The 27449-nt window shown below is 36.5% G+C and overlaps 1 protein-coding gene across 6 annotated transcripts in view; it reads right to left on the bottom strand.

Moving 5' to 3' along the window:
• Nucleotides 1–4510: 4510 nt before the first annotated feature.
• slc4a4a (solute carrier family 4 member 4a) overlaps nucleotides 4511–27449 on the bottom strand; it is a 54053-nt gene continuing 31114 nt past the window's right edge. For 3 of the 6 annotated variants that reach the window (XM_052555500.1, XM_052555501.1, XM_052555497.1), the window contains 19 exons: nucleotides 24023–24180; nucleotides 23795–23882; nucleotides 23060–23214; nucleotides 19839–19952; nucleotides 19014–19188; nucleotides 18134–18267; nucleotides 17427–17698; nucleotides 14805–14875; nucleotides 13171–13356; nucleotides 12813–12926; nucleotides 11493–11654; nucleotides 10410–10588; nucleotides 9509–9581; nucleotides 9365–9433; nucleotides 8966–9139; nucleotides 8401–8565; nucleotides 7874–7967; nucleotides 6420–6499; nucleotides 4511–6056 (listed from right to left, as the gene is read on the bottom strand). In XM_052555500.1, coding sequence (XP_052411460.1) covers nucleotides 6456–6499; nucleotides 7874–7967; nucleotides 8401–8565; nucleotides 8966–9139; nucleotides 9365–9433; nucleotides 9509–9581; nucleotides 10410–10588; nucleotides 11493–11654; nucleotides 12813–12926; nucleotides 13171–13356; nucleotides 14805–14875; nucleotides 17427–17698; nucleotides 18134–18267; nucleotides 19014–19188; nucleotides 19839–19952; nucleotides 23060–23214; nucleotides 23795–23882; nucleotides 24023–24180 — 2427 coding nt within the window. In that variant the 3' untranslated portion in view covers nucleotides 4511–6056; nucleotides 6420–6455. The remainder of the gene's footprint in view (nucleotides 6057–6419; nucleotides 6500–7873; nucleotides 7968–8400; nucleotides 8566–8965; nucleotides 9140–9364; nucleotides 9434–9508; nucleotides 9582–10409; nucleotides 10589–11492; nucleotides 11655–12812; nucleotides 12927–13170; nucleotides 13357–14804; nucleotides 14876–17426; nucleotides 17699–18133; nucleotides 18268–19013; nucleotides 19189–19838; nucleotides 19953–23059; nucleotides 23215–23794; nucleotides 23883–24022; nucleotides 24181–27449) is intronic. The other 3 variants (XM_052555498.1, XM_052555499.1, XM_052555496.1) reach the window with 1 other exon arrangement.

The following is a 27449-nucleotide window of genomic DNA, read 5'->3' as shown; positions in this document are numbered from 1 at the left end:
CAAAATTTCACAGGTAACCTGATCTACAGCATGTCACTGTTTGGTTAATTTAGCCTTTCAGTTTTCCCTTGCAGATCCTCCAATTATCTGCTCGCTTGCTGTTTTTCCACGTACAATAAATGGCACATTGCGAAGAGATGCTGGTGAGAGCATCTAAGTGAAGTGTCTAAACTGAATCTGTACCCAGAGAATGAGCGTACATTAGCATGCACAAACGCAGCTCGCTCGCCAACTGAGAAGGGGTTGAGAGATTTCAATTAATTTAGAGCGACAGGGTGCTCTTTGTACTCGCTGGGTGCTAACCAAGCCCGAACTGTCATAACAACCACGCAGTACTTTCTCATCTTCTCTCCTGCTGCTTGACTTTGAACATTGACCAGGAAAATACATAGACATTTTTTATTTTAAGGTTTGGATTAATGGTCAAATTGTTCTTTCATTTCTCTCTCAACTTATATCAAACAGGAGAATAAACTGAAAAAGACTACATCACTTCTGTCCAAGTTGGATGACATTGTTCGCAGTACTTCAGACTGGACCTGCCTTCGTTCAAAACTTTGTAAGTTAGACTGGAAAATAACATCTTTAGAAGATGTTTTTTAACAACAGGGGATTATTAAGTGAAAGGAAGGAGCTGGTTGCAGATCAGCAGAAAACTCATCATCGATGCTTTATTTCCTGCAGGATGCAGAAGGAGGTGCAGGGGTTCCCAACTGTGTCAAAAGCTGGTGAGCACACTGACCAACCACTGCCCTTTGAAAAGTTTCAGCTCTAGAAAATTAAATAAAAGTTCAATTACACACACACACACACACACATATATTACACAATTATATAATTTAATCAATTAATAATAAATTAAATACAATGTTTAAAAATTTATTTTGCAAAGATAAATCAGTTATTCATCATAGTAGTAATTCCATGTGTAGCACATATTTATAGATTATTTATTGCAATATTTTTTTTCTCCCTAAAGTACATTTCTTTTGAAGTAAATTTGTTTGGTTTTCACAAGGCTTTTTTCAGGAAAAAGTACCTGACATTAATATATCATTTTCTTACCCCCATCTATAACTAAATTGCATTAGATTTCTACTTTCTAACAAGATAACTCAATTTGTCAGCGGATAAGAAAAATAAACTTAAGACAGTTCAACCAAAAACTTTTGTCATCATATCTTCACCGTCATGTCATTTCAAACCTGTATGAGTGTCTTTCTTCTGCTGAACACAAAAGAAGATCATTTGAAGATTGTTGGTGAACAAACAGTTGCTGGTAGCCATTGACTTTCATAGTAATACGGAAATCAATGGCTACGGTCAACTTTCTGGTTACCCACACGTTTTAAAACATCTTCTTTTGTGTTCAACAGAAGAAAGACACTCATACAGGTTTAGAAGACCTTGAGGGAGATGAAAAGATTTGTCATTTCACACAGCAATTTAAGCAGATGTCAGATCAGGTTACAGGCTGGTTGAATTGATTAATAGACTTTAATACAGTTATTAAAATCAGGTTTGATTAAAACTCATGTTTTCTTTTTCAGACAGAGGATGTTATTAAATATGATAATGACACTGTTTAATGAGTCAGTATCGGCAATTATATTGGATGACGAGAATTTCGACGACAAGATGTCATCCCTCTGAGATGTTTTAAATACATTTTCCACTTGCTTCAAAAAGTTTAGTTTTTGTCCTCTGTTCACTTTGCTCTTTCAGCTCATGAGGCTTGTGGCATTTACAGTGTGATTGTATTAGGCTCCTGTGTGAATAACCTTTACCGTGAACATAACATCTACGATACGGACTGACAAGAAATAGTTCATTTTCATACTTCCGTAGATTTCAATATATTTTTAGCAAAGAAAAAGCACTTGGAATAGAATGTACGTTATAAGGGCGCCATTGATTTATCTGAGGAATTGGATTTATTTTCTTCTTCAGGTTTCAGGTAAGATCTACAAGTTAAAACCATCTACACTAATGAGGCTTTAATTTTAGATTCTTATTTATACTTTTTATTGGCAATCAGAAAAATATAAAGCACTCCATGGGAGGAGAAAAAAACACAATGCACCATTAGGATGACGTTCACACATACAGTATGAGGGGCAATAAATGCACCCATTAATAAATATGAAACATTGCACACTGAGTTAACTACAACTTATTCAACAGCACAAATCCGTAAAAACGATCTTCTGAACTCCCCCATTCAGACATTTATGGGGGATTTGAATATTGCAATTCACTCAAACTATCGCCATCATTTGTTTTCCTCAACAGGATTATTATACAATACTCCTTTAAAATGCTTATTGATTGTTTTTGTCTCATTGGTCTCCAATAGAGTCATACTGAATGTCGATATACACACAATATAAATATATCTTCTAAGGATGTTTTGCTAATGTTACCATTGAGGTATGAAAACATTTTTTCTGAATGCTCAGAATGTCCAGGTTTTTTAAATGTTTTTTTTTCTTGGTTTTATGAACATTAAAAAATGTTCTCAGACAGCTTCCTGTTAGCTGTGCACACTGAGCTCGAGAGAGCAGCAACAACATCTCTCTATCTCTCATTGCTGGACCTTCAACATTTCCTTATCGAGCTGCTCCACCGGCACAGAAGTAGACTTCAGCTTCTGTAGGTTGCTTTTCCTAATTTAAACTGCTCTAAAAATCATCTTCAACTCTTTTCAAAGCTGTTTATCTGCATTCCAATGATTTTGAGGTTCTGTATTCAGTGAGAGTAGTTTTCATATTGAGTTCATGTATGCAGATTAATGCTGGGATGCTATATGCATCACTTTAAAATGTTTCTGGTGGTGATGCATGGACAGGGGACTCTGGGTAAGGAATGTGAACTACATGAATTATCTAGAATAGATGGTGTTTTTAGGTCCTAAACATGTTCTTCCTGTACTAAGATGGCAAGATGTATTGATCTGAACAGAACAGACGGTCTGTCTTTAGAGTGAGACTTGCATCTGGTTGTTTGGATCACATCTAATGCAGCAGAACAAAGAATGATGAAAGACGTGCTGAATTTCTCCTGAAAGCCTTCAGCTGGACAAATGGATGGACTGCATTTATATAGCGCTTTCAACAGACCACATGGCCATCCAAAGTGCTTTACAATTTGCCTCACATTCACACATTCACACACTGACTGCGGTGTCAGCCATTCAAGGCACCATCCAGCTCGTCGGGAGCAGCTGGGTTTAGGTGTCTTGCTCAAGGACACCTTGACACTTCGTCAGGTGGAACCGGGGATTGAACCACCAACTTTCCGGTTTGAAGACAACCTACATGAACCACTGTGCCACTGCCGCCCCATGAACCCATAAATGGACTATGCAAGTTTTGCTTAACATGAAAAGAATCCAGAAATGATATGATTTGGCATCGGAGCAAGTTACTGTTTTTACATGATTTTTATAGATTGTATGATCATCTAGGCTGACAGTCTTGCAGACGTAGGAATGTAATGATGCATTTGAAAGGCTAATGCACTGGAAAGTGATATCCTCTTCCTTAAAATTCTATTTAGCTGGTAAATTGTAGCTTTCTTCACTATAGTCAAGAACAATGAAATACTATCTGCACCTTTTCCCCACTAAATTATCACAAAAAGAAAGGCCTTTCTACTTTTCCTAAATTACTGTTGATATTGAAGTCTATGTGACGGGAGCTGTTGCAGTGTTAATTGTAAACACTAGATGGTGATATTGTGTCATCTTTAGTGAACAACCAACAGTCAGGACAGACACGACTACTACTGAGGTTAGTTGTAAATTATTCAAATTATTACATGTATAAAATCATATTTCATTTTATTAGATTTATTGGACACTGATGACGTTTGAGATAGGTTTTAGGCACTTAAAATGCTGTAACATGAGGATGCTGTCAAAATTCATGTCATAAATAGATTTCCTTTATCAGTTGACTTCTATTAACTGAATTAAATACATTTTGGTGTGAGCATCCATTGCGTTTAAAGCAGCTTTTTGTTTTTCAGTTATCTTTGCAGGTAGGTTTCTTGAAGTGCCTTGGAGACATTGTCACAGTTGTTCTGGATTGAGTCTGTCTCAGTTTGTTCTGTTTTCATCATATCATTGCAGACTGACTGGATGATGATGAGATCAGATTTCTGTGTGGAGACCTGGCTGTTGTCAGACAAAAATCTCACAGGCAAAATTAATGTTTGGAAATGTAAACTGATATTTCCTACTGGCACATCACAAGCAAAAACTAGAAATAACTGACTTTAAACTTTTGTGTTTGTGTGTGTGTGAAAATACTAGTGGCCTAAGATCTTTGCACAAAACAGTGTATATATATTGTATATATACTGTATATGTAGGGCTTGGAATCTAGTGTAGAATTGAATAACTAAATTATTTTGGTTGAGTTATTTACTGTTATCAGCTAAAATTATATTAAAGGGGAAACAAAATTATTTAAAAAAAATAAAGCATGAAAAGAAATGAGGAGACCCATTTAATAAATTCTGTTCATTTTTAATATTCATTTTCATTTGAAAAATAGAAATTCTAAAATAATTTCAGCTGTTTTGTTCTAAAAAAAAAAAAAAAAAAAATCACAAAACTTGATTAAAAATGTATCTTTGTTACACACTCTACAATTATTATGTAGCATTATTTAAACTTTCAAGAATTTCCCCAGACACGCTTTCACATATATTTTATCTTTAGGTACCCCCAAAAAATATAAGTTACAAATATTTTACTTACAAGGTTAAAAGAAGTTGATTTCGAAAACACAATATGGAAGCTACCTGTATACTGTAGATCAATTGAATTTTTTTTTTTTTTTTTTTTTTTTTTTAAGAAACAGGAAAATAATGACAAATGAGCAGGAATTGACAAAAGATACTGAGTTCTTGAAGGATCAAAGAGAACGTTTAGGACATGCACTGATGTCATCATTGTTGACATTTGCTGACTCTTTTTTTTTTTTTTTTTTTACTTGCAATATGACATTCAGAGACCAGAAATCAAGTAAATAAAGCACAAATAAAAAAAAGTGATGTGAATTACATGAGACAATCTTAAAACTAAAGGAATTTCGTGAATTATTGCAATTCAGGTTTAAGCCACTTACGTAAATCGTTTGCAGGACAACAGACCCTCTAGTACTTGTCGGTTTACACAGACTTTTTAGGGTTTCCATAAACAGGTGAAAAAGCAAATGCCTTGAAACACTAAATTAATTAATAAGCTTTCTAAATTATCCAAGCTTATTAGAATGTGTCTGGATTATTAGGCATAAATACTGTACTGTTAAAGGAAACATATTCAAATTTAATAACACAATTATTTTATAGGAAACAATATGAAAAATAGCTGGTTCAATGTCAGTCAATAATATTAACCATCATTAAAAAGTTAATCAACAGTTACATATTACAATATATTGCCACAGTTGTTCTCTCTCGTCATAAGTCATTTGTTGAAAAGTTTGCTCAAGATGTACAATAAAAAATCTCATGCTGTGCAAATAAAAATGGAAAAGTTAACTTTTTACATAATGCCTACCAGGTAAAACAGAGGTAGAGCAGCAAAACAACAGTAAAGGAAAACAGTGTCATGTTATGTGAATTTGGAAGAAAGATTTCTGTTGTATTGGATGAATAACGGAGAGAGTAGTTGTGGACTCGTGGAAAACAGCTACAGCATTTCTCTACAGCTCAACACGCAAGTCAAACAATGAAATGAATTGCATAATATTAAGAGATTACAACTTGCAAAATGTAGTGATTAAGTGAGTGGAAGACAAGCATTCCTCGAGCCATTCTTTAGTCTTCACAGAAAGGATCCGTGACGGGGGACAGTCTTTATAAAAAGATCCCTTGGCAAACGGCTTTCTGCAAAATGGAAGAGCTAATAAAATCTACAGTGTGTAGCAGATTGGAGGAGTTATATGGACGTCTCAGACCCTCGACTCTTCCAGTGGTAGCCATTGTTGTCATCTGGGTCCATATCAATTTTGATCTGAGGCACATTTAATGGCAGTCTCTCTGAACTGAAAAAAACAGACTTGATTAGTCCTCTTCAGAATAGGCATTCGATTTATTTCCCAGTAACGACAAAGAATTTCTTTGAAACTAACTTGTGGTTGAAAGAATTATTTGAACAACTAACAAATGTAAGGACTTTATGTATTCACAAAGCCTTGACAAATTGTGATTTTGTTAGAAATTATAGTGGCTTTCAGTTCCTGTATCCTGATCTTGTTGTATTATAGTAATGTGCACCGTTTTGTTTTATTTTTTATGAGACATACTGTATGCAAAATCTGAACACAAATTCCATTATTTAAATTCACTGTGTGGCAATCCATCCACACTATAAATTCATATTACTAACAACAGCTTGAGATGTGTACCTTGACATCGGGGTGGTCTGAAAGTAGTTGCGCTTTTCAGCATGACGAATATCGGTCAAGGAATGAAGGGGACTTTTCTCCTGCAAGAGGAACACATGGTCCATTATTAACACATGCTTGGCTTCACGTTCTGCTGAACACGAGCACTATATGCACCTTCATGCAGTTTCAACATACAGGATCAACAGCACCAGCACGCTTTATACACCAGATACATGCAAAAAAAAAATAATAGATAGAAGCCAAACACAATCACTGAAGACTAAAGTCCTCCAAGGATTTCATATCGAATTCATCCTGGGATTTCAAGGGATTATTTTTAATTAGCATTTTCATTAGATAATAACATTTTTATACATCTATGATTAGTAGAAAAGAAAAGAGACTTTGTTACAGCTTGTTACACACTACAAAAGGATGAAAAAAACATTTTTTTGTTTTATTGTCACTCAGTTATGATCCCTGAATCCATGTTAGCATGACACAAAAGATAGTGGAATAGGGCATGCAAAAATGAAAATGATCTTAAAATGTACTTCCCCCTCACGCCATTGAAAATGAAGATGAGTATTACTTCAAAACAGATTAGGAAAAATTTAGTTTAAAAAAACTGGTGCCGTCAAAATGTGAGGCCAAACAGCTGATATAATCCACAAGTAATCCACATGATTCCAGTCCATTCATTGAAAAATTAAAAAGCTGCATGATTGTAATAAACAAATCCAACTTCAACCATTGCTTTTGGATAGAATATGCCATGAGTCCTCTATCCATGCTATTGCTTTATCCAGTAAAAATCTGATTCTGAATCAGGAGAGAAATATGCACAGATAAAGCACTGTTTACTAATGAAAACAGTCCAAAACAGTTGTATCTTGAGATTAGAGGATCACAAGAGATGGACTTTTTCACTGGATTAATCATATGGATTATGGTCTGGTATTTTGGCCAGAAGTGATGGTTCACATATTTAATATGTGTAGCCTTTCACTTTACAAAATGTTAAAGGATTGGACTAGAGTTGTGAATTATTGTGATGTTTTTGTCAGTTGTTTGGACTCTCATTCTGACGGCACCCATTCACTGCAGAGGATCCACTGGTGAGCGAGTGATGTGATGCTACATTTTCTCCAAATCTGTTCCGTTGAGGAAACAAACCCATCTACATCTTGGATGGTCTGAGAGGGAGTACATTTTCAGGAAACTTTCATTTTTGAATGAACTATTCCATTAAGTATAGAGTAACAATTAACTAAAATGACAAAAGTAAAGCAAAACGATTATGACAGGGCGAGAAACGGTAATGAAGCTGACAGTTACAGCCAAGGTCTGACAAGCTCCACAGGTGTTACATGACAGAGGAGCAAGTGGAAGCATGCAGCGCATATGAAAGAAAGAGAAAGCAAACTGCTCATGCTGAATCGTTCAAGAGGCCCCAGGTCCAGTCTACTCACTGTCAGAGGCCTTATCTCCTAAAAAAGGCTCCTGCTCCATCATGTCCATTGGGATTTTAATGCTGGGGATATTCTCATTGTAAGGATAGTCAGACTGCACAGGGAGAAATGGTCAAAAAGTTCTTTAGGAACTGAACCTGATACACCAGAGTAGTTCACACTTCCTCTTTCACAGCCGCCCAAATTGTCATAGTATTAAACTCAACAAAAAAAAAATGGTTACGAAATATTCATAGCTGTCAGACAATCATGACTACCAAGTCTCTTCAGAGTGTGACTGAGGTAATTTTTTCTAATCTTTTAACTTTGTCATTGCTAATGTTTCAAGAAAAAACTAATGTAAAACAATAATTACAGAATTAATCAAAAAATGAATGAATAAACAAAAAAAAAGAAAGAAATACCCATTCAATCAATCATCAGAACATAATGTGTATCAAACACAGGTATTCAATTATTTTATTAAAGGGCAACTAAGCCTGAATTCTTCTAACACTAATATAAAGACATTTTTTCAGGACACTCACATCTTCCATGTCACTGTCTATGCTCCCTTGTTTCTTCTTTTTCTTTTTCTTCTCATCTTCCTTCTTCTTCTTATCCTTCTCGGGTATGACATCATCCAGGAAACTGAGGTCATGCTGGGAGAAGATATAGTCCAACGCCTTCCTCACAGCAACCAAAGCCAAGATCTGACCAATGAGAATAGCAAATGGTGCTCTTTCAGTTAGGACATATACTACAGATGCATTTTGCAAACATATTGGAACTTGAGTGTCTGTTATTACTGACTGACAAACATCTAAACATTACCAACATTCTAGTGCAACATGCATTTTGTCACTTTTCTAATGGGATGCAATACGTGGCACAAGTATTATAATAGCCAACACTTTCGAATAATTCCAAATTGTTTTAATGCTTCTGAAATAAGTCTCCTATGCAGTCTTGGTGAGCAAAATTAACTTCTTGCAAAAACATCTCAAGTACTCCAACTTTTTAATGGCTTGTGTAATATTTAAGCACTCAGTTTTGCCCTCACAGCCGCTTCCAGTATTAATGTTCAGTGAACAGGTGAAAGAGGTGACTGACCATAACAGGGAAGACGATGGCAGCCACAGTGGACTTGAGGATCCAGAGGAGCGCCAGGCAAAGTATCTGGACGAAAGTGAACAGATGGACCTTCCTCAGTGGCACATGCCGCAGGTAGATCAGGTCTGGCTGGTGTTTGGCTGGCATGAGGAGCAGCTTGAGTCGGTCCATAAACTGAGAACCAAAGAGCAATATTTAAAAGGTCAAACGATTTCAAATAGCGATTATTAAAGTAATGTCATGTTATTGTAAATACCCTGATCTGATTATATCTCTATGAATTTAATTACACTTTCTTAAATTCCAATTTGAAATATAATTCTGCTTCCCAGAAATTTCATTTAAAAGGCTGTTTTTCAATTCAGTTTTTAATAGCGCAGAGTTGTGTGGGTAACTCACCTGCACTCCGTTGAGAGAAGCCACTCCCATGTAGAGGAAGACTCCATACAGCACTGGCATGGGTATAAACTACAGGAAATAATTCTTCAGTTAGAACAGAAAAAGAAACTCTCACACATGCATGTTGATGGATTGTATTGTTACCTTGAGTATAGGAGACATGAAGACAGACAGACCGGTGAGGATGAAGACAAAGACACCAGTCACTCTCTGTTCCCTGAAGAGGAGACAATTACAAAAATAACGACAGTAAAAATTATTATATTGTGATACATTTTTCATCTTTAGGAGTCTTTGATGGATGCAAAGTTCAAAAGAACAGCATTTATTTGAAACAAAAAATACAATGTTATATTATAAAAGTCACTTGTAATCAATCTCATGTGTCCTTGCTGAATAAATGTATTCATTTTTTTTCACAAAGGAAAAACAATCTCACTGACCCCAAACTGTTGAACGTTAGTGTACAGTATGTGGGGTATTTGGCTATTTCAGCTGCACCCATGAGTGCATTAATCTTCACAGACCAACAGACATTTAGTGTACCACTGTTTAAATTACAGGAAGAACTCAAATGGCAGATGCTTTTTTCCAAAGTGACTCCCCCTGGAGTGACTTGATCAGGCATAAAGGTGAAAGTTTATAGGTTTGAACCTGCGATCTTGCAGTCACCAGCTCGCATCTTTAACCATTAGACCCCACCTCCTTAATTACAACTAATAATTTCTAATTATAATATCAATTATCATTCATATCTGAAATATTTTAGAGAATTAAATCATATTGAATTGCTTAACCAAATCGGAAAAGCATAACAAATACAACCTAAATCCAGGCACAGTGTTTTCAGCAGAACTAGGCCTGTTTACATTTGTTCAGCTTACAGCTGCATCAATAAACCGCCAGGAGTCCAGTCCAACATGCAGGCTTTTAACAGGCGTCCCACTGAGCCCAACTCTGTAATCACCGAGCGACCCAAAAGCTCTTCACTGTACAAATACATAGGAATCACCAAAAATCATCTTTTATATGCATTAGAACGTACCTGACACCCAAAAATTTAGGCTGTTCGCCAGGGGCGGATGTCTCGGTCTCCATTTTCAAGCTGTCAATGTGGGCGATGGATATGACTGTGGCAGCTACATACCAGGGCAGACCCATAAAAGAGCATACTGCTAACAGCACAGCTACCCAGAAGAGATCCAGATGATAGCCTGCTCCTTTCTGATCAACACAGAGAAAAGAGATTGTTTGATTTTATCACTCATAACAGGGCTTGCTAACATTTTACAGCAATAGTTCACCCAGTCATTTGTACTCTTGTAGCTCTAAAGCTGCATGCAGAGTAAACAATGACTGATTTTTCCTTTAAATAATCCATCAAGTGCTTTATTCTAACAAACAAAACTGCTCTGCATCACACAAAAGTACAGTACATTATGTCACCAGGGCAGTGTAATTCTCAGAGATGAGAATAGGAGTTCTTCCATGTGGAGGCACTGTAGTGAGGGGACACAATGTTTTGAGGGCAGTCTCACATTACAGGCCAAAAAAGAAAATAAATGCTTTGCCTTTGTCTGATTCACAATTCCTCATTGTTCCACTCAGAATCTGGACCAAAAGTGTGACGTTGAGGTGAAACTGCTTGGTGAAGCACTGAGTTTGAATTTAAAATGATTTCAATATAATATAACCGTGTAGATTTCCTGATTATCAACAAAACCTGTCTAGCTGTCATCTTACAAACTCAGTATATTAAAACCACAAAAACAAAAAAAGGTTGGGAAACACTCTATAAATAAAAATAACAGCTTTTCCTTCAGTTTTCAATTTAATATAAACAATTCTACAAATATCAATTCCTGCATTATTGATGTGCAGCTTTTTCATCCCTTTAGTTTGCATCAGACCATCTGTTTGAATAATGCTATTTTTGACTCCAAGTGCTGATTCACATTCTCCAGACAAAAGATGAAAAAGCTCTATTTGTAAGAGACTTTCTATAAATATCCGATATAGTTGCCTATGGCTCTGTGAGTGTTTCCTGTGGTCCTGGGCAGCTCAAAGTGAGCGGGATAAACCATCTGGCTCAGGAAAGAATCCCACAGCAGAGTCACGGCAGGCCTACCTTCAGCTTGTGCTCCTTGCGATTGACAATGACAGCGGTGATCTGCTGATCCATGAAAAGCAGGATGGTCACCAGCAGGGCAGGGAGAGCTGCTGCCAGGTACACCCACCAGGGGTTTCCTCCGAACGGTGGCACAAACCAGCCACGGTTTGGGCTTGTTGGCTGAGGACATGAAGGAAGAGCAGTTTGAGGGTCACAGAAGTTTGCGGTCAGGCCACTTGGCAAATGTTTACAGGAAACGAATGGTAACATCCTGAGTGGACTGGCACTGACTCTTACTGTGAATCTTTACTTAAGATGCGGCAAACAGGAAAAGGCCAGCCAGTGTACCCTCTGATATTTGTTTCCCTGAGCAAAATCTATTTCTATTTAACAGACCTGCTGGCCACCTGACTAGAAACACCACATGTACCGACCCATGCAGTGTTCGCTGTGCCAATATATTCAGTAGAAATAAATAGCATCTAAATGCAAGTTAATCTCTTGATTACACTATCTGTCACATTATTCTATTAATAAACTGAATACAACGTTTTATATATATATATATATATATATATATATATATATATATATATATATATATATATATATAAACTCAATTATGTAAATATAAGTTGTCAATAAAGTTAAGACAGAAACAGGACAAACTTAGTACAACTGATGTTTTATTATTTTCTCTCTCTCTTATTGGAATATGTAAATTGATTATATGTCTGTTGTTGTTGTTTTTGTGTTTTATCCTGAATGGATGCTATGATGTTATTGGTTATGTAAAAGATAATAAAAAGTTGATAAAAAAGTTAGACAGAAATAAATTAATGCATGGTCTCTGTGGGCTTCCATACTGTATGCTTGGAAAATTTCATTTGACATTTCTAGGATGTGGTTCTTGTCACGTGAATTAGAACTGGTAATTATTTTTTCTTATTTTTTTTTAAAGGAATTAATACATTTATTTAGCAAGGATGCATGAAATTATCATATTAGAATGATTTCTGAAGGATCATGTGACATTAAAGATCAGTGTAATGGCTTTTGAAAAATCTGCTTTGCCGTCATAGAAATAAATTACACTTCAAAATATAATAAAATAAAGAATGGCTATTTTAAATAGTAATAATATTTCACAATTTATATTTGTATTTTTCCTATTTTTTATCAATTAAATGCAGCCCTGCTAAGCATAATAATAAAAAAAAAACTTCCGGACTCAAAATTTCTGAATGGCATTGTCTGTGCTAGAGCAATATTAGAAGTGCACATCAGAAGGAACATCTCTTTACAGTAAAAGACAGACAATATGGACAGAAATGTTACCTTAAATTCACTTGGCACTATGAGCTTTGGCGTATCGACCCCAACAAGAGCATCAACACCACAGAAGATCAAAATTGCCAGGATAATGGCAAAGTCACTTATGAGTTTTCTCACCTAAGAAAATGGGGGGAAAAATACTTTTTTTAGGAACTACTGCAAGAAATGAGTATAATATCAGTGGTCTTTGGCCTCAACAACTGCAATATTGATTAGGAGTACAGACTGGATTGACAAAACTCCCCACAGTATATGGATTAGAGACTAAATATTGATTGCCTTTAAACATGCTCTATGATTAGAGGCATGGATTGACAAATCCATCACAAACACTCCACAGGTGGACAATGTGGCTACTTACAGTAGTAGGAAAAAATGGGCTGGTCTTGAATTTCTTCAGACACATGGAGCAGGTGTAGGTGCCAAAGAAAAGGATGAAGGAGATGAGGGTGATGTCGGGGACAAAGTTGCAGGCTTTGCCCACTAGCTCCCCTCCGTATTTCAAGCATTCCTTCTTTGACAGTGAGGACCAGCTGGCATTCAAGCGCTGCACAAATGACACAAAGATATATGATCAGAACATCAAATCTACAGGTGTCTGGATCAAACTTTTAAAACTAACTTGAAGACTATAACTATGACTATAACTATAAAGATAACGATATTAGCATCCACACCAGCCAACGATATTGTCTGTGTATTCTAAGCGGACGCGCGTCTGCTGCTTTAAACTTCTCGAGCTCATTACAGCCGGATTGATTCTGTTTGGTCGGCAATGTTTTTATCGTTCATCAGAAAAAAAAAATTTTCTGAAAGTGATTCCAACGATATAGTTTCTCTGTGCCTTTATCGTTATAGTTGTGGTGTGGACTCCGCTATTCTTTAATATTGAGAACGATTTTTAGAACTATATCTTTATCGTTATCTTTATCGTTATCATGCTTGGTGTGAACAGGCCTTAATTCTACTGAATAAGTTTGCAAAAGACTACAGAAAACTGTTGTGTTTATTTTTCTTCAAATGCAGTCTAAGCCAATGAGTTTTGAATGTTATATGTTGTATTTGTTTAAGTTAAAAATAAAACGTATTAAAACTAAACAAATCCATGGTACATTGTTAGCAAAGAGGGGTTCTCTCTCTATAGTTGGTAACCTAAAGTGGTTGCGGGGCCCTGCAGTAACTCATAGCCCCGGGGCCCAGTGAGCTCTTAATGCGGCCCTGGTGACAATCGTGTTATGAACAAAGCAGACCATTGAACAATCTCCAGTTTCTGTTTGAAGGCAGATGCTTTGTTCTCTTCACTCACTTTGAGGTTTTACAATCACTCCGTTACTGTTCAAGCTTGCACACAAGGTGCGAAACATGAGTTATGGCTCATTCAGTCACAAAGATATTGGCAAGGATTTGGGCATTATGTTTCATTGATCTCAAACTGAGGACTACATCTGAATGAAACCGCTGAGAGATCTCTATTATTCGCAGCTGGGAGCTCAGTTTGGCTTTAGAAGAGGACAAAATGTCAGGTAGGATATATGAAAACAGCCAACAATTTTAGGATTAAAGGCGCCATGTATTTTCTGAACATAACCAAGAAAAGGAAGTTTTCTCCAATGTGTTGTGTAAGTTCAGTTTGGTGACCTCAAATCTAACAAGTCTTAAAGGCTGAAATACACAGGTTTTGTCCAGATTTTTTTTCCTTTTTAGTCTGGTGCAGTTGATAAAAGTTGAATTAAGTCAGTGGCAGTCTACAGATTATTAGCAGTTGACAGATTACACAGAAAATCATGCAGTGTATAATGCGCATAGATTTAGATTTATTAGCTTTTTCAGACTATGATTCAGTCAAAGGATATGAATTAGGTTTTATTTTTTAGCTGATTTTATGACATATATTTTTTATTTTATTTGTCCTGTTTCTCCTAGAAATGAGGAGCACGTTTCTCAAGGTGTATTACATCCTACACACATATATAAATGATGTTTTGAAACACTTACTGTATCGCTGTAATTTACGGTCCAGATAAATGTTGTATCAAATGGATCAGTGTACACATCTGAAGAATTGGCTGAAAAACACAAAGGTCAAAGGTCTGAAGTGGCCTTTAGAAAAACATACAGTGGGGCCAAAACATGGGGCTCAAATCTTTAGAAACACTTTAGAAAAGGTAACACCAATTAGTTGCTTATTAGCATGCATATTACTAGATTATTAGCCATGTATTATTGCTAATTAAGAACATATTAATGCCTTATTCTACTGGCCCTTATTCTACATCCCTAATCTTACCCAATACCTAAACCTAACAACAACCTTACTCACTATTAATAAGCAGTCAATAAAGAATTTATTTTGAGAAATGTCATAGTTAATAGTTAACAAGTTTTAAGTTTTGCTAAAATGAACAAAGGTCTTACAGGATTGAAACGACATAAGGGGGAGGAATTCATCAGAATTGTTATTTTTGCGTGAGCGATCCCTTTAACACACTTGACTCAGATGATGTCACTATTTCTTTAACGCCTAAATCCTTTAAACTCTCAAAAAACATGACAGATTTCACAAGCAGATGCTAACACAAGTGCAAACATTTTATCACGGTTAAGGGCGACTCAAGCACAACATACGTGCCAACCAGTCCGCAATGACCGCTCTAAAATGTTCACCACTTCTCCACAGCATTAATCTTTAAAGAGACTCTTTGCTGGGTTCCCCTAACTGGAACTAATTTCCACACAGCTGTTGTTTGCCTCTGCAGTATCGGATTGGAGAGAAGTCAAGGGAGGGCGAAGAGAGGCAAACAGCGGTTTAGAGGAAAGCAGCATGAGTGGATGAGCTCCCCACCCGCCAGCTCCTCTCTGTACGGTCTTAATTCACCACACGCATGGAGGAGATTAACCCCAAAACACATCACGTCCACATCCACCCCCTAGATTGCTCCTTCATTCCTACTGAGGACACCATTCACACAACGCCACTAGCACAATAAACAGATGAAGTGAATGTCAGAATTGTCAGCCACAAAACATTACACTGACACGAAGAAGAGATTTAATTATTACTTCCAAACTTCAAAAACAAAGTTTTGTATTTGTTCATTGGTCTTAATATCAAACAGGCCCAGTGGTTTAGCAGTGTGATAATTGACTAACACTTTTCACACCAATATAAAACCTGCATGAAAAAACAAAGTAGGTTACTGCATAATGTATCAACTCCTGTTCTTGCGTTTTTTTGTTTGGGATGGAAACTCAAGTCACACTTCAGTCGCTAATTAACTTGAGTGAAATCAGTCACAATAGATTTTGAGCAAGCTAAATTTCTCCGGACCATACAACTCTCATGAAAGTACGAATGAAAGTCAGTGGAACGTTCACTTTAGTGTGACCACTCTTTTAAGGTGGGGTCATATTAGAGAAATCTTCAGTGTCGTGAAAATTGCTTTCTGTTCGTTAGCATGGAGAACTGACGTGACCATCCTTAACCCGTCGCAAAATCTGCATGGTAAAAACTTCAGTCTTCATGAAATTCCTGACTGCATGGATTCTAATTAAAATTCATGTATTTTGCCAGTAAAAAAAATGGTCAGACAAAAGTAAGTGCACCCTTATTGATTTGAAACTTGACTTAGACTTTTGTATACAACTGACCTGAGATCTAATCTTGTAAACAAGTCTTGACAATTCCATTAATCTGAATCATGACACTCAGAAACTGCTGGTTTGATTCTTGACTTATACTTTATCTTCGAGACTCCGAGTTAGAAAAAATCTATGGGTGTATAGAAAACTACTGTAAAAAGTGACTTGACATGCAGATTGAGCCTGGACTTTTACTGTATATCAGACACCTGCTATCGTGTCTGGATATTGTAGCTGCAAGCCATATGGTGCACTACTGTGTCCTGCTGAAAATGAAGATGTAAATGGAATGAATAGCTATAGTATTACTGTAATTATATGAGGAAAAATTACAACTGAACTGAATCATCATGCACTTTACTGAGTTTTGGATATAAAGACAAAAGCAATTATCTGGGTCTGAACTATCATTTGAAGACCTGAAATAGTATGACAAATAGGACAATTAAATATTTATTCATAAGCCATGTGCCAGATGGCGACATGGAAACATTTTAACAACAGCTGTACAAGCATCAACTCCATAAAAGACCTAAACATCCATCCTGTCACGCCATTGTGCTTCCACTGTTTGTGTATCACTGTCAATCAAGCAACTTCATTTTATCTTCAATTTATACTCAAATATACTCAAATATCTTTCAAACTACCAGGTAGGCACGAAGTGGAACGAATGTAAGGTAACTGCACTTGTGAAGGTTAAAAAAAGGCACCTTTTGCTACATAATATCTGCTTCACTGAGTAAAATGATGTTACGTATGCATCAGTAATCTTTCTTTTTTTCTGTTTGGTCAGCACTCGTCGTTTCTTGCATCTAAGTCAGAGACTTAGAAAAGGTATTAATTCATAATTTAAAACTGAAGTCAAAATTCAGGCAAGTTGGCAAACTTGCAAATGGATAAAGGTCTAAGTTCAATTAGCATCTAAACACAAAAACTAGCAAACTGCAGAGGAAAAGATGATGTAGCAGGTCTTACCAACAGTGGGCGCCATACACATGCAGTCATACTGCGTGACGTAATCGATTTTATAGTCTGAGTTGATGGGGTAATAATCAGCCAACTTCAGCATCTTCTTGAAGGCGTCATAGATGAAGATGAAGCTGATGAGTGAGGAGAAGCCCTCTTCTGTAAATCGGGTGAAATACTGCACCAGGAAGCTGGCGTCAGTGGCCACTAGGGCTAGACAGAAGAAGGCCGACCACAGACCGATCCAAAGACGGAACTCTAGGTAGTCGAAGTCATGCTCCCTGCGGAGAACAGTATGGACAGAAAATGAACTCAATTCCCTTCAACTTTCAGAGCTTGGGGGTGGTAAGTTATTCTTTGTTTTTGAAAGTCTCTTATGCTCACCAAGGCTACATTTATATGATCAAAAAGAAAGTAAAAACAGTACTATTTTGACAATTATTAACATTTAAATAACTGTTTAAAACTATTTAAATATATTTTAAAATGTCATTTATTCCTATGATGGCAAAGCTGAATTACTGCAATCATCGCTGTCACATGATCGTTCAGAAATCATTCTGATATGCCGATTTGGTGCTCAAACATTTCTTATTATCAATGTTGAAAACAGTTGTCCTGCTAAAAAGAATCTTGGTTTCAGTTAACTACTAAATGGTGAGTATATGCAGTAGCTGGTTTGTAATGTCACATGCCGATCAGAGATGATGAAGCACCTGCTGAAGTTGAAGAGCAGCCTTTCAAACACCAGCACTGGCCCCGTACTGCTCAGGATTATCAGAGGTTGCCCAGCCAGGAGACAGAACACCGCTCCAGTTACCGCTGTGCCCAGAAAGCTCTCCAGCACACCCTTCACACAACACCCAAGGAACAAAAATCAAAGGATTAGGGGAAAAACCAACTGAGGCTCACGCTCTGTGGAGAGAAAGACTGTTTAAAGCCCTGTTCATAGGACTAGTTTTCCTTGTTCACAGACGTACTTTGTGATTTTATCCCATGTGAATCTGCGCTTTCTCTCACATAAAATCAGTAAAAAACTATAAAGCAAATTACCTACTTTACATAATTTATGTAAATAAGTCGAATTCATTCTTTCATATTAATATCAATCACACTGTATCATCTACCAGAGTTCAATAAATTGATTTTTCTTTACCCATAAATTGAATTAGGTATTGCACATGGCCTGTTGCATAATGCCCATATCCAGACCATAGACTCCAGCTATCATTATTAATTAGCCCTGTCCAAATCAATACATGAAATCACTAAACTGAACAGCTTTCCTGAACTGAAACACTGACTAGCCAAAGACGTGTGCAGCAAACCTTAGCGTGCATCTTTAAGACAGCTAATTATTTAAACTGTGAGACTTTAACTTACTAACATGACCTTTGAACTTGTGGTAACATTTCATAAGGAGGGCAGAGAAGACGCAGCTCCCAATGTGTGTCAGTTAAAGATTGACCAAGATTTAATTACACTATAATCCCTGCCAAGGTTGGACTGATTCTTATTTAGAAGGGTTCGGGCACAGAGAGCAGGACACATCCATACACTAATGTAGTTTCTCATGGTTTGCAGCTGTATCTTCACCTGCATGTTCTCAGTGGCGTCACCCAGCAATCCTCCGAACGTGATGGCATTGGTTACTGTTCCCAGGTAGATGAAAAGAATGGCAGACAAAGACTGGATGTGAAGCGCATCATAGAAATCACTGAAGAAAAAGGGAGCTTTTCTTTTGATATCAAGAATAAGGCCTCCACAAAACCTGGAAAACAAAACATGACATTTTATAACTGCCACAGTGGTTTTCATTGAATTGTATTACATTTCTGCATCTTATCTTAATCTGCGTTCCTCTATTCACAAAATGCATTTCACTCCGTACAGTGGGGTTCCAAAACACGAATGAAACTGAAATTATGGAATTTAATTCAAACCTAAAAATAAACATAAACCATGCAGCAATTGCAGGATTTCGAGAAATATTATTATATACTATTCCTAGGCCACTAATCAAAAGCAAAAGAGGGGTATACCAAATACTAAAACAATTAAAAATTAATTGTAATTTTGTTAACTTTTATTTACATTTATATTTGAAAATATTAAATATTTTAAACAGTAGTATGTTTATTGCTATTATTAATTAGTAAAATGGATCAAAATCTATTAAGCACAAAACACTAACAGTGCATAGCAGTTCAATTGCCAAAGGTCAAGTAAAAAAATCTAATCTGATGATAACAGTCTGTACTCTGTAAATGGAGCACATGCTGACTTCAATGTTTGTGTAATATTAAGATAATTCTAGTCATTTTAAAGAGTCAAACAGACCTTTATCTGAACTAAACCATGGTGTTCAGAGGTTTGGCATAATATGTTCCTTCAGAAGAATTTATACAAACATTAACTCACTTCCCCGTCCTCTTCAGTTCATCGCCTACTGCGTGCCCCCCGCCCCCCTGTCCGCCGCTGTGAGGCGTGTCTCCATTCATCTGTGTGCTGTCCCCTCCAGCATACATGTTCTTTCTGGACAACATAACAAGCACATGAGATTGTTGAACAGAACACAAAAACTTTAATGTTATCACTGCCCTAAAAGAAAGACACACTCAGTGGACTCTTCATAAGTCATTTTAATGTCCACGGCCTGAAAAGCCTAAATAAAAAATGTAAGCTCATACACTGGTAGCTAATTTCTAAACAAATGTCTTATGCAATATAAAATAAAATACAAGAGATACACCGTAATTCCATGTTATTCATCAGTTCCCAAAATTACAATCTAAATGCCATGATATATGAATGTGTTACTCACTGAACCATCCATATCACCAGATGGAATGATAATCATTTAAAAAAAAAAACAAGGTTCGATAGATAGAACTATAGGATAATACATAATCTGATAAAATTATCAAACAATACATAAAATGATAAAATAACAGATAAAAAGAGAGAGATAACAGAATGACTTGATAGATAAATGGTTAACTGATAAAACGATAAGATAGACAGACACACAGATAAACAGATAGAAAAAAAGATTAAAAAACAGATGATTAGGCGTGGGGTGATATGACCAAAATCTTCAATCACAGTATGAGTCATTTTATTTCACGGTAACAATATATAATTACAATATAGTTATTTTTTTCTTTAAATAAGGTTTTTATTATATAAACATTTTTGGAACCGTAGAAAATTGTGAATGCTTGTCACCACTGTCAATATCACAAAAAGCATGATTAAATAAGAACAAAATACGAATTCCAAGCAATATGACAAAATAAAACTACAGTAGAACAAATAAATGAGAAATGTTCCATACATTGTATAAAAAGTAAATCAAATGTATAAAAACTGCATATTCTTCACTTTGTAAATGAAACATACATTTATTCTTATTAAATTTACAAAAGTGATTTAGCTGTCACTTTAAGAGCTGCCTGGATCCAATATACTGTTACACGTGTTTTCTTTGAGCTGTTTTCTTTCAATTAAGACTTAAATCACTGTGTTTATGAGGATACTTGCAAACAATGGCATTTTGATACATACAATTGTGTGTATTTTACTGTTCACCAGCTATAAAGTGGCAAAAATAACCCTGTTCAATACTCCCTGTTCTATGAGCTCTAGTGATCGACCGATATACATTTTTTGACATCCAATGCCGATGCCGATATCTTGGAAAGCGGGGGGCGTTAGCCGATATAAAGCCGATATGATTTTTTAAATAATTATTATTAATATTTAAGAAATTAGAAATACTTTTACAATGGATTCAAAACTAAATGTGTAAAAGAAACATGCTTATACTATTTTTCACAAATAAATAAATATTTAATATATAATAAAAAAATAAAAAAGTTAACACTGTAACCAACAGGGCACTTAGTATTCTAGGATGTTTTTGTCCACTGGGAATCATATTTTTCAAATAAAGCCAGGGTAACCCTCATTTTACATACAGCACAGAGAGAAAATGACATGAATATGACAGTGGGCAAATGCATAAAGCGCAGTATAATTTGAAATCACGAGTTTATAGTTTAAGCATTCAATTCACATGGACTGACCTTCACACAGAGAACACGTGATCATGCTGGATACACATACACACTTTACAAGATCTTACAGCTGGATTCGACTAAGTTTGCAAGGTTTATGAAATTAAATGTTCATTAGTCATTCAAAGATTTGTTTAAATTATATAAATGCATATTTAGTTACTGCTGACGGCAAACGAGAATGTATTATAAAATTTGCCTTTCTATTACTAATAGGCCTAATATAAAAGCAGTCATTATAATACTTTCTGTATACATTCATTTCTTTGTTTAACCGTTCTATCTGATTATTAGATAGACTTCTATCAGTGTGAGACAGAACTGTTAACGACGACGACGAACAAGACAGAGAGTGTGAGCACTGTGTTGCCGATATTTGAAAAATGCCAATATCGCCAAGGCTGATATTATCGGTCAACCACTATTCATGTGCATTTACAGCACTCAGAAACAATCTCTCAAAAAGGCCATGCATAATGCAAAACGAGTTCTCTTTCACTGATGATTGATTTCAATGGCTTAAAATCACTTGTTTTTAAACAGCAATGCTTAAAAAACTGTGCAAGCGATAAGTTTTCATGACAGACAGACAGACAGACAGATACTGGAACCAGTTCAGTCTGATGTTTACATTCAACAAGCCACAAATTAATGTATGAGGTCTAGTGTGTGTAGTGTGTTGTTGTGTACACTGTGTGTTATGCTGGCGTGACTGACTGCTGCGGGCACACAGCTCGGCTATATGGGTAATGCGGGCTGGTACAGATTGAGGTGGCAGGATGTGGAAGCAGCCTGCTGTCACTTCACCTGAAGCCAAAGAGAAGTGACGTAATTCATCTAATTAACCACTGCTCTGCTCCACTAGGGGAAGTCGTGGCCTAATGGTTAGAGGGTTGGACTCCCAATCGAAGGGTTGTGAGTTCTAGTCTCGGGCCGGACGGAATTGTGGGTGGGGGGAGTGCATGAACAGCTCTCTCTCCACCTTCAATACCACGACTTAGGTGCCCTTGAGCAAGGCATCGAACCCCCAACTGCTCCCCGGGCGCCGCAGCAGAAATGGCTGCCCACTGCTCCGGGTGTGTGCTCACAGTGTGTGTGTGTGTGTTCACTGCTCTGTGTGTGTGCATTTTCGGATGGGTTAAATGCAGAGCACAAATTCTGAGTATGGGTCACCATACTTGGCTGAATGTCACTTCACTCACTTAACTTACACTTAATGAATGAATGGATAGCCTGGCCAACTGGCCTTTGAAACTACTTCCTGACCATTTGTGGATTACATTATGCAACACACTGTACATGGCTTAAAGGGTTTGGCTACTAATATAAAAAAGACATACACCCAGTTAGTTTCTGCTCGTCATTTGTAACAGTGAAAGACTGAAATTACTTTAACCCTTAAAAAACTGCTAAACTACCTCAAGGACAGCATCTGAAATGCTATTTCACAATTGTCGGAGTCATTTCAAAACAGGAACACTGACAGACTTTGATATGGGATATTGGTGGAGCTTCACCAAAAGAAAGTGTGTCAGGCTGATATGGGCTCCCTACATCAATTACCTTTTATCAGAGGATGGCAGGGATTTTGGTGGCTCTATCCTGATGGTGGGGTCCCATTCTCCAGGAGGGAGGACAATGACCTCGTCCAAGAACTCGTCAATGCCAGCAAGGAGATCTTGTCTGTCCTTGGCTTTGTACGCAATTTCATGGAAGACCTTGATAAGAGAACTTTGATTACTGGCCAACTCTCCCCACACGACTAACCCAAGCACAAACTTTTTTTTTTTGCTATATAAAATTCTAACAGAACATTTCAGGCACAGCAACTCAGTATCAAAACATATACGTTTTGTTCAAACATTTAATGTTCGGGATTGACAGGTCTGACAATTGAACTGACCTGATCATACAGGAGCGGCTTGAATACTGCTTTTAGGATTTAATAACTGAAGACATGCCCCTTTGCAAGTATGGTGATATCAGCCATACTGAAGTACTAAAATTGCTCAAATTTAAATAAATTAAAGCTAACTCAAAATATAAGGACTAATAAAATAGCAAAATGCATAACAAAATAACTGAAATGGAAACAAAAAATTAAAGCTAATTCAAAATATTACTACATTAGTACTATAATTCAACATAAATTGCAGTCGTTTTTTTTTTAAGTGTAAAAGTAACAGTATTTAGCACTCTTAAACAAGACTGAAGACCATTGTCTGCTGTTGTGTGAACAAAAAAATTATGAACCACAACAGGACATAACATTTTAGACTAATATTAGTCTGTACGTACCTCATCGGACATCAGAGTAGCAATTGCTCTACCAATTTCATGGTATGACTTGGCTTTGCCTTTGGGTCCAAGAAGAATGAACAGAAATCTAGGAAAGATAATAACCAACATTACACAAAATAAAACGCACAGCTTTTCTATTGGTTTAATAAGCCTGTTTAGAACTGAAGACCCTCCACCACTGCTATGTTTTCCTCCTTGGATTCGTTGGATAAAAGCAGGTCATACCTGGTGGGCACAGGCACTTCAGTCAGCGCCCCCAACATGACAGCCTGCTGCAGCCTCACAAAGGCCACAAAAGGACTGTCCAGAAAGTCCACTTCTCCAACGAGAACATTGGAAGCTTCAGCATCTCTGGGCAGCTTCTTCATGAACTTGTTCTTCAGCTGGACACATGCAGGATGGGATTTTAATGAAATTCATTAAGGAGGAAGAACTGGGTAAACAAAGCGCACAAATCAAGCTCCAACACATGACCTCATTAAACATACTGCCAGCTTGGCATTCAGTGCCAAGACTTTCATGAAGATGTGACGAATCCAACATCTGCAACTGTCTAATTAATGGAAATCACAAAGATTGGTGGCTGCATGTGGGATTGTTCATTCTAGGGATCAGCAAAGACCCACTGTGACTCCTGCATTCTTTTACTCTTAATTCAGAGGAACCAGTGGTAACCAGTAAATTCATTTTATTTATATGGGTTGTTGTTGTTCCTACCAGTGATAAAATGAAGGCCAACTTCAAAGGCAGTGGCATTTGCCAGCTCAGACTTTGAGGTCATGCCAAATGTGAAATTTACAAGCCAAAGATAATTAGTACACCCTGCTCACATAACCATAAATTGTTAAGCAACTCCAACTTTTGCCTCCAAGGTCATCATTGCGAATCTTAACTGCTTAAAGTGTCACAACTACTCAAGCTTGATGCATATATAAAGTGCTTTAGGTTTATTACTTGCAATAATGTAAACGCATTATTTTTTAACAGTAAGACTAGAGCACATGACAGAAATCTAATTCTAAAGCTCATAAATCAAATTTAACAGCTCTGCTGATAACTTGAAAATGGGGTTACAATGTCAGTCATTAATAAACTAATTCCCCAGTAAAATGTCACATACATAAACAATAACATTTCCTCCTGAAAGTCTTATTGAACAGTCAGAGTAAGCAGTTTCGTTAACCATTGATGGAAGAACACTGGAAACACAAGCACAATGGAAAACATTTACTCTGGAGCACCTGAGCACATGATGGGACAGACCTCTCACTCATCAACAGCTCTAGCATCATAGATCATTTGTTTTGAAGCTCTTGCTTTTATTCCATTATTCTGTTGCAAAACCATCCCATTACTGATTATCACTGAATTACTGTTTTAAGATAAAATAAGCAAATATCCTGACACATTAACAAGTGTATTAATGTAATGTATGGGATGACCTTGCTTCTTGCTTTAGAAAAGATTACTTATATAAACCTGATATGTCTTGTCACTTCAGAATGTTTTTACGACTTCTCAAAAAACCTTGATGACTCTTTTTTTATGAAATATGTAGACACTGGTTAAGAAAGATAATATTTAATTTGTACATGATGTTTTGAAATCAGTTTTTTCCCTTGTTTTCTTATGATCTGGTTGCATAGAATTAAAAAAATTACCTTATCTCTGACCATTAAATCTACTCTATCCCCAGATGTAAAGAGATAGTTCACCAATAATTTTTTTTTTTTTACATTTTGTTGAAAATAATGAGTTAAAGACATTATCTAATTTCTTGATACTTTTTAGTGATTTTAAAGACTCCTGTTTGACCAATATGTCACTGAATTCAACTCAATTCAATGCTGGGAGTTTAGAAAGAAAAAAACAGCTAGAGTTACAAAAAAGATCACAACTAAATGAAACTAAAGCAAGCGAAGAAATGGTGGCTATAGATGGATGTTATCTTGAGGCCAGACTGTAGACAGCATTACTAGAGCAGCTTAAAGGGATGATTAAGGTATTAGAAGGACACACCTTAAACAACCCATAGTGTTTTACTCAGAAGTGTATGTATGTTTACCTCTGAGTTTCATTATCTAGGAGCCAAAAAAGGGTCATCAGACGGTTTTGTCTCATCAGTTAATTAATTTTTTACAATGTACAGTATGTGTTCCAATTTTATTATTATTTACTGTATATTTCACATACTCCAAGCAACTCGCAATGACATCACATATCACATCTCTAGCTGTCCAGCTCTCTAGCAGCTAATATGTGATGTGGAAAGGCGTAGCATCATCTCTGATACTGGATTACTTCCACTGCTAGAACAAGCAATGATTTATTACAGCAGTCCATCAACAGGGTCTGATAGTCTGCATTTTGTGTAGTCAAGCCATGGGACAGATGACTACCTCTTGCAGCTAATGTGAATCAAGCACGTTCACTTGAAATCTCATTAAATATCTTTAAATAAATTATCTTTGCAATTGAGAGTGTTGCTGTTTTCTTCATACTGTAGTTGTCTGGGTCCCCAATAAAGTCATTTTTGTCAAGGCTTGAATTCATGGTACTGCCTTAAGTGGGCGCTATTTTGGAAGAAATCTACAGAAAGAAGCCTCAAGACTTCATCCGAAGAATCATGAAATTATTCAGCGGTCTAAACCACCATACCAAATCACTTAGTACTTATTCATGTTGCTTAGGTTAGCATTTATTTCCAGATTCTGTAAATGTCTAATCTCTGACTTCATCCAAAAATGAAAAATAAGAAAAGGGTGACAAGCAATGAAGTCATCCCCTCAATCTGTGCTTACAATTACAATCTGTCCATTCTCTGGGCCACCTCACACAAGCAGCCTCTCAATCCCCACTCTGCCAAAAGGGGCAAGGGGCATCTCCTCTGAGGCCTTCCAGCAATCACATCCACACTGGTTTATTCAGCACACACACAAAAACACTGTCAAACATTTGCCAGCTATTTCACTTAATGCTGCATTCAGCGTGAAGGGATGCATTTCCACGTAAAAAGGAAAGATTCTACAATTCCTCTGTGGTGAACTTCTGTGAAGTGAGTTAATTTTTATGGTTTGTCACAGTTTGACACCACCCTAATGACCCCCAGGTGCTCTGTCATTGAGAGCATGAGAACTTCCTATTCTATTAGGAATGGAAGTCTGTATTTCACACTAGCCCTATCCTTGAGTTAGACGCACCACTGCTTCTGTTCTGTTCATCTAACCTTCTTTATCATTAGGAAAACACTGGCTTCATCAGTTTTTTCATAGTGACATTTACTGTGATGTGCACAGATTTTTGGCGATCCATAGCTATTACAGTCAATTACACTTTTATATTTTTATATGTATACCTGTTATATATATATTATGATTAATAACACATTATATTTCATTCCAGAGTTTGGGGTTGGAGAGTTTTTTAATGTTTGAAAGTCAAAGCTGCATTATTTAATTATAGTAAAAATAGGAATACTGTGAAATATTGTTAAAATGTAAATACATATTTTACATTTTAATATATGTTAAAATGCAATTTAATTTATTCCTGTGATAGCAAAGCTTAATTTTCAGCATCATTACTCCAGGCTTTAGTGTTACATGATCCTTCAGAAGTCACTCTAATATGCTGATTTGGTGTTTAATTAACA

The sequence above is a fragment of the Carassius gibelio genome, chromosome B5 (genome assembly GCF_023724105.1).
Source record: "Carassius gibelio isolate Cgi1373 ecotype wild population from Czech Republic chromosome B5, carGib1.2-hapl.c, whole genome shotgun sequence".
NCBI lineage: Eukaryota > Metazoa > Chordata > Actinopteri > Cypriniformes > Cyprinidae > Carassius > Carassius gibelio.
Note: the sequence above shows the minus strand (reverse complement) of the source record. Positions and strands in the feature narration are given on the sequence as shown.